The sequence below is a fragment of the Bos mutus genome, chromosome 10 (genome assembly GCF_027580195.1).
Source record: "Bos mutus isolate GX-2022 chromosome 10, NWIPB_WYAK_1.1, whole genome shotgun sequence".
Taxonomy (NCBI): Eukaryota; Metazoa; Chordata; class Mammalia; order Artiodactyla; family Bovidae; genus Bos; species Bos mutus.
This window is the reverse complement of record NC_091626.1, coordinates 11,829,752-11,844,658: the sequence shown is the minus strand read 5'-3', so window position 1 is coordinate 11,844,658 and position 14,907 is coordinate 11,829,752. Positions and strand designations below refer to the sequence as shown.

The 14,907-nt window shown below is 53.4% G+C and overlaps 2 protein-coding genes across 5 annotated transcripts in view; both read left to right on the top strand.

The window, feature by feature from the left end:
- The window catches only part of IGDCC4 (immunoglobulin superfamily DCC subclass member 4), a 39,434-nt gene extending 30,239 nt beyond the window's left edge, over positions 1-9,195 (top strand). For all 4 annotated transcript variants that reach the window (XM_070377293.1, XM_070377294.1, XM_070377292.1 and 1 more), the window contains 7 exons: positions 384-511; positions 2,280-2,450; positions 2,683-2,820; positions 3,989-4,094; positions 4,634-4,862; positions 5,592-5,753; positions 6,275-9,195. In XM_070377293.1, the coding sequence (XP_070233394.1) occupies positions 384-511; positions 2,280-2,450; positions 2,683-2,820; positions 3,989-4,094; positions 4,634-4,862; positions 5,592-5,753; positions 6,275-6,688 (1,348 nt within the window). In that variant the 3' untranslated portion in view covers positions 6,689-9,195. The remainder of the gene's footprint in view (positions 1-383; positions 512-2,279; positions 2,451-2,682; positions 2,821-3,988; positions 4,095-4,633; positions 4,863-5,591; positions 5,754-6,274) is intronic.
- Positions 9,196-12,745: 3,550 nt separating this feature from the next.
- Positions 12,746-14,907, top strand: part of IGDCC3 (immunoglobulin superfamily DCC subclass member 3) — a 43,020-nt gene continuing 40,858 nt past the window's right edge. The window contains exon 1 of the mRNA XM_070378484.1: positions 12,746-12,836. Within this exon, the coding sequence (XP_070234585.1) occupies positions 12,746-12,836 (91 nt within the window). The remainder of the gene's footprint in view (positions 12,837-14,907) is intronic.

Below are 14,907 nucleotides of genomic sequence, written 5' to 3'. Positions count from 1 at the left end.
GACCTCTTGGTCTCTGTTGGTTTGGCAGACAAAACAAAGCATAAAAAGCAATAGATACATATTAATACAATTGCAGCTGAAGGAAAAGTTATGCATCTTTTCCTTTAAGTCAAGGAGAAGATGCATCAGATAGGATTCTTTGGGTGGAGAATGATGTGGATTAACCCAGGAATATTTCTTGAAAGAGGGGGCCTGGCTTGGGGATTGGACTTGGAATCATATATATACATCCATCCATCCACATCTCTCTGCAGGTCTCTGGATGGTGTTAGTGGCCCTGGTGTCAGGGAGCAGGTTCCCTGCCCGAGGCAGGGGTTGCAGCTGGGTTGGGGAGGAGACTTGAAGGGGCCCGAGAGTCCTAGTTGCATTTCTTACCTCGGCAGCTCTGGAGAAGACATCCTCATTGGCGGCCTGAAGCCGTTCACCAAATACGAGTTTGCGGTACAGTCTCATGGTGTGGACATGGACGGGCCTTTTGGCTCCGTGGTAGAGCGCTCCACCCTGCCTGACCGTGAGTGGCCCCTCAGCCCCTTGACCACAAGTCCATCTTTCACCGAACTCCTTGCCCCAGCAGCCCTCTTCTGAAATGCCCCTCAGAGCCCCAAAAGTTCCGGTCACTTGCTTTGCATTTATGCTGGCAGTCCAGTGCTGGTCTTAACCATTTACTCACAGGCATGATCACGTGAGATTTAGAGGAGTGGTTTCTTTTAAGAGGCTGTGCCGAGACCTCACTGAGCTGTGAGGAGGGCCGGCTCTGGAGGCAGGCATCCTGGACTCTGCATTTGGGTCCCCAGCCTGCCCCTGACACAAAGGGAGACCTAGGCAGGCCCCTTCCCCAGCAGGGCTTCTGTGTCCTCATCTGTAAAAAGGGAAGTTGGGACCATGAGCTCTGCAAGTCTGTGACTCTGGAACCCTCTGGAAACGCATCTGGAGACAAGTGGCTCTTTGTCCTCACAGCAGCCTCTTAGGTTCTGCTGACACAGTTCCCCTTTCTACCAGCAGACCTTTGTTCCTGATCTGAGATAAGAAGACGTATGTAGGGTAGGGTGGGGAGGCCATCCACCCTCATGAATGCACTTTTAAAAAAATGCTTACAAATCGTTTCTCACACACCCATGACCTCAGCTCAAGCGGTGTTGTTAGTCGCTCAGCCATGTCCAACTCTTTGTTCCTCGCGGACCGAGGAGCCTGGCCATGGAATTCTCCAGACAAGAATATTGCAATGAGTTGCCATTCCTTCTCCAAGGGATCTTCCCGATCCAGAGATCGGGCCTGGATCTCCTGCACTGCAGGCAGTTTCTTTACTGCCTGAGCCACCAGGGAAGCCCAAGAGCTCCACTTACCATGGTCTTGCACGTGGAATGGAGGGAGGCTCAGTGTTTTCTCAGGGGAGACTATGACACGGAATCCCCAGCTCAACTGACCTGATTACAGAGAGGGGAATATTTTCTCCTTTCACAGATGGAGAGAGTAGAGCCTGAGAAGTGGGGAGTCACCCAGGGCCATTGAGGGTTCTGACAGCCCATGGTGCTGTGGCTTTTTTAAGCCTCACAGCCCTGGGTCCCCATCTCACCCTCTGTTGGGCCTTGAAAACCTGAGCCCCCAAATTTCTGTTGTTTCCCAACTCACTAGTCACCTTTTGTCCCTCTTTTCTCCCCTCCCTTCCTCATTTACTCCTGCCCCACTCCCGCGCCCCCATCAGCCTCTCTGAAAACAAAACACAAAGCCTTTCAAGGTGGTACTTCACACATGAGGATTCCTGTGACTCTAAGGTCCTGGGCCCAGGCAGGCGTACACGGAGGCTATACAGGACGTCAAACAATTTTACTTGAAGATTTGCGGTGGTGAGGGGAGTTAGGAACTTTAAATAATAAATCATTTTAAACATTACTTAGACATTAAATGTTACCACAGAAGAGATGAGTTTAAATGAAATGTGAGCCTTCCAAAAACTTTTGAGCTCTGCCCCCAGGTCCCCTGAGGACCAGACACCATCTTCAGCCCTTGAAAGTATTTGAGTGTGGACATTTGAAGAGCTCTGCTCCAAAGAGTGGAACAGAGTTTCTAAGAGGGGCAGAATGGTGGCAAAGACCCCTCCCTAACTGTTTTCCAGAAATTCCCCAGTGAGAGACCCGACCTCATTTTGCTTCGTGGTTTGTGGTTTGTTCCAGTAAAGGCGGAAGCAAGGAGGCCATGCCTTCATGCCCTGGCTCCCAGCTGTGCCCATGGCTGGGGCTCTCAGTGACCCTGCCTCTCCCGTCTCCTCCCCTGACACCCAGGGCCCTCGACACCCCCATCTGACCTGCGCCTGAGCCCCCTGACACCTTCCACCGTCCGGCTGCACTGGTGCCCCCCGACGGAGCCCAACGGGGAGATTGTGGAGTATCTGATTCTCTACAGCAACAACCACACCCAGCCTGAGCACCAGTGGACCCTGCTCACCACAGAGGGTGAGTGCCCGCACCCCAGGACCTCTGGGGTTTCCCCCCACCCATTTCCAGCCTCCCCAGTGGCTGGGTTAGTACTGAGATGGCCACGGAGGTTTGTTCTAGGAGGAGCAGGCAGAAGCTGCTACCTGGGTGGGAGCAGCAGGTCTTCCCAGGGCCACTTCCCAGCCCAGCCCTGCAGGCCACCCCTACCCGGGTCACCAACCCTGCTCTCCCTGGCTCCCCCGCCCCCCAGGAAACATCTTCAGTGCTGAGGTCCACGGCCTCGAGAGCGACACTAGGTACTTCTTCAAGATGGGTGCACGCACAGAGGTGGGGCCTGGGCCCTTCTCTGGCCTGCAGGATGTGATTACTCTCCAGGAGAAGCTCTCAGGTAAGAGGTGGAAAGGGAGGAAGGGGTGGGCTCCATCCTGGGGCAGCCCAAGCTCTCCAAAGGTCCCCAGAGCTGACTTCTAATCTTGAAGTCATGTCCTCCAAGGGCTTGCGTTCAGGCACATGTTGTTGGACAGCTGCCCTCTCTATTTGGTGTGAAAGTGTTAGTTGCTCAGTCACGTCTGACTTTTTGTGACGTCATGGACTGTAGGCTCCTCTGTCCATGGAATCCTCCAGGCAAGAGTACTGGAGTGGCTAGCCATTCCCTTCTCCAGGGGATCTTCTCGACCCAGGGATCGAACCCAGTACTTCTGCATTGCAGGCAGATTCTTTACCATCTGAGCCACCAGGGAAGCCAGGTGTGGAGAGGACACATTTGAAGGGGAAATGGGTGCGGTTCAGTGGTAATTCAGTCGAAAGGTCAGATTTGTGGGAAACTGGCTTGGTTTCTTTGGGAGCTTACTTTCACTGGAGAACTGGCTTGAAGAGGTGATGAGCTTTATACAGTGGAGGTCTTAGGCCATGAGACTGTCTACACCGTAATTTGCAGGGCTCAGTGTGAAAGGAAAATGTGGGACCCCTTATTAAAAAATGAAGAAGACAGACTTCCCTGGCAGTCTAGTGGTTAAGATTCGACACTCCCGCTGGAGGGGGCATGGGTTCAATCCCTGGTCAGGGAACTAAGATCCCAAATGCTGCACAGCAGCCACAGAAGAAAAAAATACCCTGTGTGCCACAACTAAGACCTAGCATAGCCAAGGAAATACATTAAAAAGAAAAATGAGCAAGAATTTCAGGGTGGTGACAGCAGAGCATTAAGCCAAGCGCAGAGCCCTTCTAAGCATGGGCCACGTGCCACTGCACGTGTTACACACCTGCGAAACCAGCCCTGTTAGGCAGGCAAGAGGCATGTTTCACTGAAAGGCCGGGTTGATGGGGAGGAGCTCCAGCTTCCGGATGTCCAATGGGGCTGACAGTTGGAGAGAGAGGTAGTGGTGGTCCCTGTGAGTCTGTGGGGCCCTCTGATCCTTGCATCAGAGATTTCACACGTCCAAAGGAAGAGACTCAGGCCAGTGGCCTCCAGAGGAAGCCCCAGGATGTCCTGGTCTATGAACCTCAGGTTTTCTCCTGTCCTTGATCTGTTCTATTCCCTCCCTCTCCCCTGCCAGACTCTTTGGATGTGCACTCAGTCACAGGCATCATCGTGGGCGTCTGCCTGGGCCTCCTCTGCCTCCTGGCCTGCATGTGTGCTGGCCTGCGCCGCAGCCCCCACAGGTAGGTTGAAGGACCAGTCTGACCACAGAGAGGAGCAACTTCCTCTGCAGAGAAGAGAGAGCAGGGAAAGTGGCTGTGACTTGCTCTAGCCCCTCCTGGGGGTTGTCTGGGATGAATGGGTTGGGATGAGGTCCTCGTGAGAATGGGAAGCGGAATGGGTTTAGGGAAGCCCCCAGCGTATCCCCTCAGTAAGGGCTGGCGTAGCATAGTTGCCTCTCTCCTGCTTCCTTGGTGGTGGTTGTTCAGTCACTCAGTCGTGTCTAACTCTTTTCGACCTCATGGACTTCCTTGGTAGCTGCTAGCGTCTTGCAAAGAGGGCCCCCAAATCTCCAGATGCCCAGAGCCCAGGGAGGAAGGACCTCAGTACAGTGTCACAGCTGTTGTGAACAGTCACAGAGTTTCTTATCCATTGCACAGACAGTGAAATTAAGTCTCAAAGATGGGTAGGAACCTGCCCAGGGACATAGGCTGGACTAATCCCAATCCCACCCCTGCCCCTCTCTTTGACCACACTGTCTGTTTCCCATCTTCCCTTCCAGAGAAGCCCTCCCTGGGCTGTCCTCCTCGGCCACTGCTGGGAACCCTGCACTGTACTCCAGAGCCCGCCTGGCACCCCCCAGCCCCCCAGCTGTCCATGAACTGGAGTCCCTTGTGCACCCTCGTCCCCAGGACTGGTCCCCACCGCCCACGGACATCGAGGACAGGGCTGAAGTGCACAGCCTTATGGGTGGTGGCGCTTCAGCCGGCCGGGGTCACTCCAAGAGAAAGGTGAGCCTGGAGCCGGGGAGGCCGAGCCCCACACTGCGGTTCATTCCCAAATAGGACACTAGGGGGCGCGAGAGCACGCTGTGTGACCCTGTGAGAGGCCCGCTCCCCTCTCCCCTCCCTGGACCAGCTGCAGAAGAAAAGGCTCTCCCTCCTCTTTGAAAGGGTTGGCAAGGCAGGGAAGCAGATGGGCCTCCGTCTCTGGCAGAATAGGTCAGCCTGGTTCTCAGGAAGGAGGGGAGAGCCCCCGAGGGGCTGTTGGCGGGTGACTCAAGGTGGCCAGAACACGCCTCATCCTGGGAGCTGGGGAGAGCTCTAAGACCCAGTTCTTCCCAGCATGGGGGAAGGAGGCTGGTCAGGTAGGCTGTGGCCAGGTAGGACCGGGATCCAGATGAGGTGCATCCACACAGGCCGGGTCCTGTCCATCCTGGCAGTGGCGGCTCATCCTGCATTCTCTGATCAGCCAGCGCGAACCCCTGAGTGCTTTCTCACCCTCTCCCTGCCTCTGTGTGGTGAAGGAGACCTTGCCTGGCTCAGAAACTCCTGGGCTGTTCTGCAGGAGCATCTTTCTATCCTCAAATTCACCCCCAGACTCTCAGCTCATTCTGTGCCTGTCCCCACTGCCTTGGGGAGGGAAGTAGAAAGGGGGCCAAGAGTCTGTGGAGGGGGCTCCAGCCGTTTCCTGCGTATATCCCCATCAAGCCTTCAGCTCCTGCTTCTTTCTCTGTGCAGATCTCCTGGGCTCAGCCCGGTGGGCCCAGCTGGGCAGGTTCCTGGGCAGGCTGTGAGCTGCCCCAGGCAGGCCCCATGCCCTCTCTGACACGGGCCCTGCTGCCCCCTGCTGGAACTGGGCAGACACTGCTGCTGCAGGCTCTGGTGTACGAGGCCATAAAGGTCAGTGTCCTGGAAAGAAAGAGGGAGGGAAGGAGAGAAGCGTCCCATGCTTGGTAAGAGCAAGTAATGAATCTTCTGGAGACCCCTGGTGGTAACGTCCCTGGGGGTAAAAGTCGAGCCTGGAGACCCCTGGAGCCTCTAAAGGTGAGTGGGTGGAGGGCAGGCCAGTGTTTGGGAAGACAGTCCCTCCTCGAGCTAGGCATAAGTGGGCCACTGCAGAATTCCCATGGATCTGAGCGTGCACCAATCTGACTGCATTCAGCCCTTCTTCGTGTTCACAGAGCCCTGCCCATATCTGGTATTTCTGAAATTCTGTGACAAGGGCAAATCGTAGTGTTTCCCTGCCTTCCCATGGATCTGATCATCATCTGGAGGACAGTCACTGTTCTTCCCTTACCAACTCCCGCATGATATATAAAGGGCTCTAGGCTGGAGGTCAGCCTCTCTCCACCCCGAGAAGGACAGTCATTCTTCTGATGGTCACGCTCAGTGATGGTTTTTGTGTTCTCTGCTCTGACCAGGGCAACGGGAGGAAGAAGCCTCCCCCAGCCTGCAGGAACCAGGTGGAGGCCGAAGTCATCGTCCACTCGGACTTTAGTGCATCCATTGGGACCCCTGACCTCCACCTCCAAGACCTGGAACCTGAAGATTCCCTGCCTTCAGAGGCTCCTGACCTCACCTCGAGTGTTGTGGATCTTGGTCAAGGGGAAGACTGGCTGGACCAGGAGCCAGGCGGATGTGAGCAAGCAGCCCCTGGGCCAGACAGACTCACTTGCCTGCCAGAGGCAGCCAGCGATGCTTGCCCCTACTCAGACCTCCAGTCCAATGAGGCTCTGGAGGAGGCCCCTGGGAACAACGGCCAGCCAAAGGCCCCCTGCCCTCCAGGAGCCAGCCCAAGCCTGCCCAAAGCCCCAGTCCCGTCCTCCTCTACTTAGCTCCCCTAGAGGGCACCATTTGGGACAGGCTGGTTTGGATCACGCGACATGATGCGTGTGGCTACACGTGTACGCGTCTCTGCCTGCAAGTCATCAAGCCACTTGGAGCCTCCTGGGGTGCTTTGCCTCGGGGAGAGGAAGGATTGGATTATTCGCTCCACCTATACTCTGTGACACATGTGGTTTGTGACACATGTGACGCACAGTTACATGTGATATGCACATGTGTGAAGCACATGTGTGTGTGCTGGTTGGTGAGCTGGGAAGCTCTGGGCCAGGCAGTGGTCACTGTGGCCTAATTGATCCTCCAGGTCAGGACACTGCCCCAGAGTGGTCTGTCCCCAGCCCTGCGGGCCCCTACTCTGTCACCTAGCCTTTTATTACACACTCTGAGAGTGTCTCCAATGCCTTGTCTGACAAAGACAGCCCCGGCCCACTTTCCGGTTGGGCTGGGCTGAGTGCAAGTAGGCTCTGAATGCCTGACACTTTAGTCGCGTCACCTCCCATCTGCCGTGTGTCCTGTGTCCAAACTGAGAGGGTGACTCCAGCTCCCCTCAGAGCGAGTCTGCACCTAATTTTGTAATTGGGGAAGTGCCTGGTTTTGAAAATCTGCTTTCTCTTGCTCTCCCTTTTCTCCTCCCCCTCGCTCCTCTAGGGTCTTGTTTCCCTGTGCCCCTGTTCTCCCAAGCTTAGGGCCCTTCCCTTCCGTCCCAGGACTCTCCTCTCTGTGGCTTCTGTCTGTCTCCGCTATCTCTCTCTCGCCTCTCCCACACTGTGTCACGTGGCTCTCCTGCCTGGGTTCAGTCTCAGCACCCTTCCCTCACAACGCGACTACCTCATGTCTGTCTGGGGCCGTGATGGGACTCCTGTGTCCGCCGTCCACTTCAGCCATCATCCTCCTGCCCCTGCTTCTCTGTGCCTCTGTAGACCCCATCCCCAGGCAGACTGCACACCCCCAGTGTGGGTTGGGAGAAGACCTTTCAGCTTCCCTTGCTTCTTTCTCCCTGGGATTGAGACTGGAGGGTTCTCCTTAGAGAGGATGAATGCAAGTCATCCTTGGGGGTTTTGAGACACGGAAGGGGGAACACGACCCAGAGGCTTGGGATACAATTATTCCCTCCCTTCCATGCGGTAAGTCTGGTTTGCTGGACAGAGGCATTTGAGGCACCTTGCTTCCCAGCTGGAGCTTGAAAGGGAGAAGGGGGTGGGAATTAGGGGCTGGGCAGCCCCTTCGCCTCCCACTCTCTGCACCTTGTCCAGGAACTGACAGGATGGGGCTGGGAGGAATCATCCTCTAGGGTGCTGGAAGTAGGGTCTTCACACAGGACAAGGGTGATGGGCTCATCTCATTTTGCTCTTTCTTTAAATTCAATCCTGAAGTCATTTTCTGTTGACGCCCCCCCACACAGGGACAAGCCTGACTTGTTTCATTTATTTGATTTTGCACCTCAGCCTCTCATAGGAGCATTTAGTACTTGGTCTCTTCTCCCTGAATTCATCTTTTTTCACTGAGCAGCAAGCACATCAAGGGTTAACTCTGGCTTCTGAGCCAAATTAGAAATAACCAGTCTATCTTTCCTTTTTTTTTAATGGTGAAATGTCTCTCAGTGGAGTTGCAGCTTCCTCAGACCCTTTCAGCATCTGTGTTTATTACACTCGGGTGTCACTCAGGTTTGACATCCGCACCTACATTTCCTCCTCCTCCCCCTTCAGGCAGCCTATGATAACACTAAAGATTATTAATGCTGGTTTTGTATCTCGTTAAGGACAGAACTGTCATTTGTACTATTTCTGTAGCATTCGGCATTGCTGTGGCTAACACTACTGTACATGTTTCATCACTGCTCTGAAGGTCAAAAGCCTCATTTTATTTGGCTGGTTTGATTTTTTCTTTTTTTTTTTTCCTAAAGGGGAAAAAAAAAAAACCTGTCCTGAATTAAATAGCTGTTTTAACAGTAGGCTCTTAGCATTACACCACATAGTCATTTTTCATGTTCTTGTTTAACAGGCACTGAGGTTCTGGTTTAAATTAAATAGCTGCAAATGAGACAATTTATAACCCATTAGGTTGGGTGGAAAATTGTTTCTCAAAAGCAAATAAGTAATAAATCTGGTATCTGCCTATAACTCACAGTTGATAAGAACATGGCCATTACTCACTAGCATTATATATGATTTGGGCTCTGGGTAATTTGGAAGTGTTAGGTTTGTGTCTTTGTAGCAGTATTTTTATTAGAAAAGAGTCCATTGGCCTTTTACAGGGTATTAATCCTTTTGTCACCTACCATGGATGCCTTATGGTTTTTGAGTCTCATTTAAAAACCTTTTATTGATGCATGACAAGTATAATCGGTACCTGCTCATTTATTTGTCTGTAGTTTTGCTGTATTATTTAATTATTTTCCAGCATTTTTTTCTCCTTAAAATTATGATATTCTTTAGTGTTAAGCCAATGCATTGATCATATATCTGTCCCTGTAATGAATTAATAAACTATTTTCCAAAAATGTTCTTGTTTTTGGAACCAAGTGACTAGAATTTCCTCAGCCTTTCTGCCCTAGAGAATGTATTTCTTACCAGGATAGGAAATGTTGAGTTTTGAGCAGAAGAGCAGGTAGTTATAAGAAAGAACTGGACGTTCTCTAAGGAAGAGGGAACCTTTGTACACTGTTGATGGGAATTTAAATTGGTGCAGTCACTGCGGCAAACAGTATGGAAGTTTCTCAAAAAACTAAAAATGGAACCACCATATGACCCAGCATTTCCACTCCTGGGTATGTAACAAAACAAAAACATTAATTTGAGAAGATATGTGCATGTCAATGTTCACAGCAGCATTATTTACAATTGCCAAGATATGGAAGCATCCTAAATGTTCATCAACAGATGAGTGGAGAAAGACAGTGTGGTTAAGCAATGGAATACTGCTGCTGCTGCTGCTAAGTCGCTCAGTCGTGTCCGACTCTTAGCGACCCCGTGGACTGCAGCCCACCAGGCTCCCCCGTCCCTGGGATTCTCCAGGCAAGAACACTGGAGTGGGTGCCATCGCCTTCTCCAACGCATGAAAGTGAAAAGTGAAAGTGAAGTCGCTCAGTCGGGTCCGACTCTTAGCGACCCCATGGACTGCAGCCCACCAGGCTCCTCCGTCCATGGGATTTTCCAGGCAAGAGTACTGCAGTGGGTGCCATCGCCTTCTCCGATGGAATACTACTCAGCCATAAAAGAGAATGAAGTTTTGCCGCTTGCAACAACATGGATGGACTTGGAGGGTATCAAAGTGAAATAAGTTAAAGACAAATACTCTATTACTTATATGTGGAATCTAAAAAATACAACAAACTAGTGAATATAACAAAAAGAAACAGACTCAGAGAGATAGAAAACAGACTAGTGGTTACCGTGGGGAGAGGGGAAGGAGCAAGATAGGGGTAGGTCCATACTATTATAAAATAAGCTCCACGGATATGTTGTGAAACACAGGGAACAGAGCCAGAATTTTATAACTATAAATGGAGTATAACCTTTAAAATTATGAATCACTGTATTGTACACTTGTAACATATAATATTGTACATCAACTATATTTCAATAAAGTAAAAAAATAGGTTACTCAGACTCCTAGGATAGGAACTCCTCCCACACCTCAAAAAACGAACTGAACCATGTCCCTCCCCAACAGGCACTTAGAAAAAACACCTGAACTTAGGAAAGATGCTTTCTTTGATGGCATTCTTTTAGGCTCTTCAAGGATCTCTTTTCATCTGGACACACTTTTTTTTTAACTTTGTTGAACCCAAGGGAGGAGTGAACCACCAAACTCCAGAGATTGGGTTCGACAAATCTTCTTTGTATAAATCTGGCTTCCAAAATTGCCCATGACGCCCGTTCACACATATGGGTGCAGTGCCTATGAGCTCAGAGACCCATACATGCACTCTCACCTTCACAGTCATGCTGGTGTCCATTAACTCAAACCTAGGCACAATAGTCATACACCAGACTCCACGCTTACCCCACACACATCTCAGGATTACATTTGGCAACTGCTCTGCTAGGATCTTTATAGTGCCTGGACCATGGGTGTTTTTCTACTGCTGGGAACCAAGAACCAGAGGCCTTCCTGCCCAGGACCACTCCCAAAGTGGCTGGTGAGCCAGGCCTGAGTTAATTGACACATTGTAGGGGGAGATACTGCACATTTTGCATGCAGGAGAATAGCCATTATTTGCATATCATTCTCAGACCAAGTGTTGTGATAAAGAAGAATTAAACACTTGTCAAAATGAATTTAAAATGACAGCAACTCAGGACACCAATTTGACCTCTCCTGAGTGTAGGACAAGCCAAGAAGGGGTTGTTGAGAACTCAAACCCTGCAGGAGAGATTTCCAGGCCTTTCCGCCCAGGGAAGGCCCCCACCTCTCCCTTTCCTATGGCCAATAGAGGCTCATCCTTCCTGCCCTTCCTTGTAAGGAAATTGGCTTGGGACTTCGGTGTGTTCCCTGACCCTGAATTTCTCCATTGGCTCCTACTGCTTGCTCATATGTCTCAAGTCCTGTTCATCTTCCAATTGCTACTACAGAGTCCCTGGGCTGCACGAACCCAGGGACTAGTAAACTTACCTGATTTCTGGAGGCCCTTTACCTATCTGCGTCAGAGTTAGTTTTATATATGTTAACACTCCTGCTCTGCAATTCACAGTTGGTATCAAAAGAGAGATGTAATTACTCCTCTGCCTGACCAATTCAATGCCAATAGCTAAGTAAGGCAGAGACTACTCTCTTTAAACCTCTTGCTCCTCGAACTTGGAAGATGCTCAGTAATTTTGATGCACTAGCACATCATGCTGAACTCAACAGAAGATCATTTAATAGCGAGTGGCCAAGACTGATGATCTCTGCAGGCCAGTGTGGGGCTGTATCTCCTAAGAGGCATGCCTATCTACCATAACAATCCTTACCTGAGACTGATGTCTCCTTTTACGTTCTCTGACATGAAACACTGAGTCTTTGTGGCATAGAAGTGTTATTGGGAATTTTAACTTTCAGGGTGCTATTCCAGTTACAGGTCATTTGTCATGACCTGTATCCTTTCCGTTTCCTTGAGAGTGAGCAGGGGAGACGGGATATCTTTATCTTTCAGTTGAACTCTGAGAGTGCCCGCCTGGGTCTGCTGAACTACACCGCAGGGAGAAGTGGGGTCAGAATCCGGCCTACTTTAGCGTTCTCATTGTCCTGTTAGGTCGTCTCTCTCAGGGCCCTGGACCAAGCCGCCTTCCCACTCTTTATCCCTCCTGTCCACCCAAGCGCCAGAACTCTTCGGTCTAAAGAGGCCAACCTTGCAGCTAAACATCCTAACCTTTGGGTGGAAGAACCAGAAACCCATGGAAAACCGAATCTTTGACAACTTTGTGCAGCTTTTAGGGAATTATCTCGACAATACAGACTTGGACACGGTGCAGAAGGGCGCAGCAGAAAGAGTGGGTAGGAGAGAATCCGGCAGCTTTGCGTGTTTCTCCGCAACCCGGTCCTACTCCGCAGTCCACTGGGTTTCCACTCCCCTAGCCCCCCAAGTTCGGAGCTGGCCCGCGGGGAGGGGTCCGGGGCTTCAGCTCTGGATGGCGCCAGCCGCTCCGGCCCCAGTTCAAAGCGCAGGGGGCGCGTCCGCCGCGCAGCCGGGAATGTCCGGCCGCTTAAAGCGCTCGCCGGCTCTTTTGTTCCCCAGACCCGGCCTCCGGGGAGAAGGGGCTGGGGGAGGGGACCGGGAGGGGAAGGAAGAGGGGCGGCGGGAGGAGGGCGGGGCGGGTGGTGAGAGTGCGGAGCGCGCACCCCGGGCGAGGCTGACAGATCGCCCGGGTGGGTGCAAGATGGCGCAAGCGGCCGCGCTCGCCCTGCGCCCCCGGCGCTCCTAGGCAGGCATGTGGCCCCAGCCCCCAGCCGCCCGGGCTCGGCCCCGGCCGGAGCCCCGGCCCCGGCCCCGGCGCCGACCCCGCGGGACACTGTGAGCCGCGAGAGGCCCCAGAGCCGCGCGTCGCCGATCCGAGCGGACCGCGAGCCCCATGGCTGCCTCGCGCGCCGCGCCCCCGCGCCGCCGGCCCCGGCTCCTGCTGCCGCTGCTGCCGTTGCTACTGTTGCCTGCGCCAAGCGACGGTGAGCTAGGGCGCCCGCGGTGCGGCTGCTGGGGCCCGAGCCCCGGGAAGGGCGAGAAGGGAGTAAGCGGGCGCGAGGGGCGGACCTGGGGAGAGCGGCGCGGACCTGCCGGCGGACCGCGGGCTGGAGGGACTTGCCCAAGGAGGAGACGAGCGGGACGGGGCGGAGGCGGGGAAGAGGGCACTGAGGCCCGGCTGCGGGGAACGCAGAGCCAGGCGATGCTGAGGATGGACCCCCCAGAAGAGAGACTCTCATTCAGTCCGCTGCGGCTCCAAGACTCAGTAGTGTCCGAGCCCGGACCAAGCGGCCAGGAGCGCGGCAAAGCAGGAGATCCGCGGGCAGGCTGGAGTTGGGGAGAGGGGGAGACGAGCCTTGGGAGACCACAGGGCTGAGTCCGGTCCGAGGGGCGAGTTGGGGAGCGCGGAGCCCGAGGGTGGGCACAGAGTGGCCCGCGGTGGCCGAGGTTAGGAGACCGCCGACCCCGGGGGCGGAGTCCGGGACTGAGCGGGCTGCGACGGGTGAAGAGAGCGCGTCGTGGATTTGGAGAGGGACTAGGACGCGGAGTGCGAGGGAGAGATCGAGGAAGAGGGAGGTCCCCGGCTGGCCGTGCGTGGGGAGGGGGAGACACCCTGCGAGCTGAGGAAAGGAAAGAGAAGCCGACCGAGGGCGAGAGCGCGGCGGGGATGCCCACGTGCCCGCCCTGCCCCGGAGGGTGCACACGCAGAGCTCGGGGTCTGACGGCTTTGCTGCCCCGAGCTCCGTCACCACCACCCTGTTCCCTCAGGGACTGTAATGGGCTCATTTCACGCGAGAGCAGTGAAAATCTAGTCGCTTCCCCTCCCACCCCAAGTTCTCAGCAGACACTCCTCTGGGCAGTATTCTCTCCCCTCTTAGCTCCGGAGAAGCAGGATGTCGCAAGCATATCTAGTAGAAAGTTTATCCATCCCTCAGTTGCTATTAAAATACTGGGGTTGGGGTGCGGAGCCGAGGCAGCTGAAACGCAAGTCTTGGGAAGGATGGGTAGGGATCTGGAGGGGCGTGACCCTCAAATATCTTAAAATACGAATTACACGTCCCTGAGGGTGGGGGAAACGCCCCTAGCTGCAGCGCTCCTCCTTCTGCTTTCTCCCCCTCACTGCCCCGTCTCCTCGCAGCCAGGGAGGGCGCTGGCCTGTGAAGGGAGGGGCCCGCTCCCGTGTTACTAGTTCCCCGGAAATGTGGAGGGGTCTGTGGCTGCCTTCTCAGCCCAGGTGGGTTCATTTCTCCAGGACTGAAGTTGTAACTGGTCTGGTAAGTTGCTCGCTGGAGAAGTTGGAGACTTGGCATCATGCCTGGGCTTGGAGCTCTCGTCCCTCCTCTCCCACTTCTGGTTCCCTGATCACCCTCATCTTCTCCCTTCTTTTCTTCCCCCTCGTCTTCCCCTTTTCCAGTTCCTTTCTCTTCTGCAGGAGTGAAGAGGTTGCTGGGAGAAAGGTTCTAGGAGCCTCCTTCTTTCTGAATTTTGAGAAATCTGAGTAGATGTTTGGTATCTCTCATCCTCTTTATGAGAAAAGCAAAGCAAACGGAACTGCCAAACCCCAGAGCATCCTAGGGGTGGGGCAGTGGAGCTGGACCATCACCCAGCCTGTACCCAGTCCTGGACCCACACACCCTTCTCCCTGTTCAGATGGTGTTGTCAGCAAAAAGAAACAGCGGTTTATTACTATCTCACTTTATACTGTGTAGAAATTTTAACTTTTCATAGTGCCTTTACGTCTGTAGGTCATATTTAACATAGGGCTTCCCTGGTGGCTCAGTGGTAAAGAACCCACCTGCCAATGCAGGAGACATAATAGACGTGGGTTTGATCCCAGGTTGGGAAGGTCCCCTAAAGGAGGGCACGGCAACCCTCTCCAGTATTCTTGCTTGGAGAATTCCATGGACAGAGAAACCTGGTGGGCCACAGGTCATGGAGTTGCGAAGAGTCGGACTGAAGTGATTGAATGACCGAAGTGACTTAGCATGTATGAACAACACAAGCCATATTGTTGTTCCTTATTTAAACAGATGAGGATGGAGAAGCCAGGGCAGA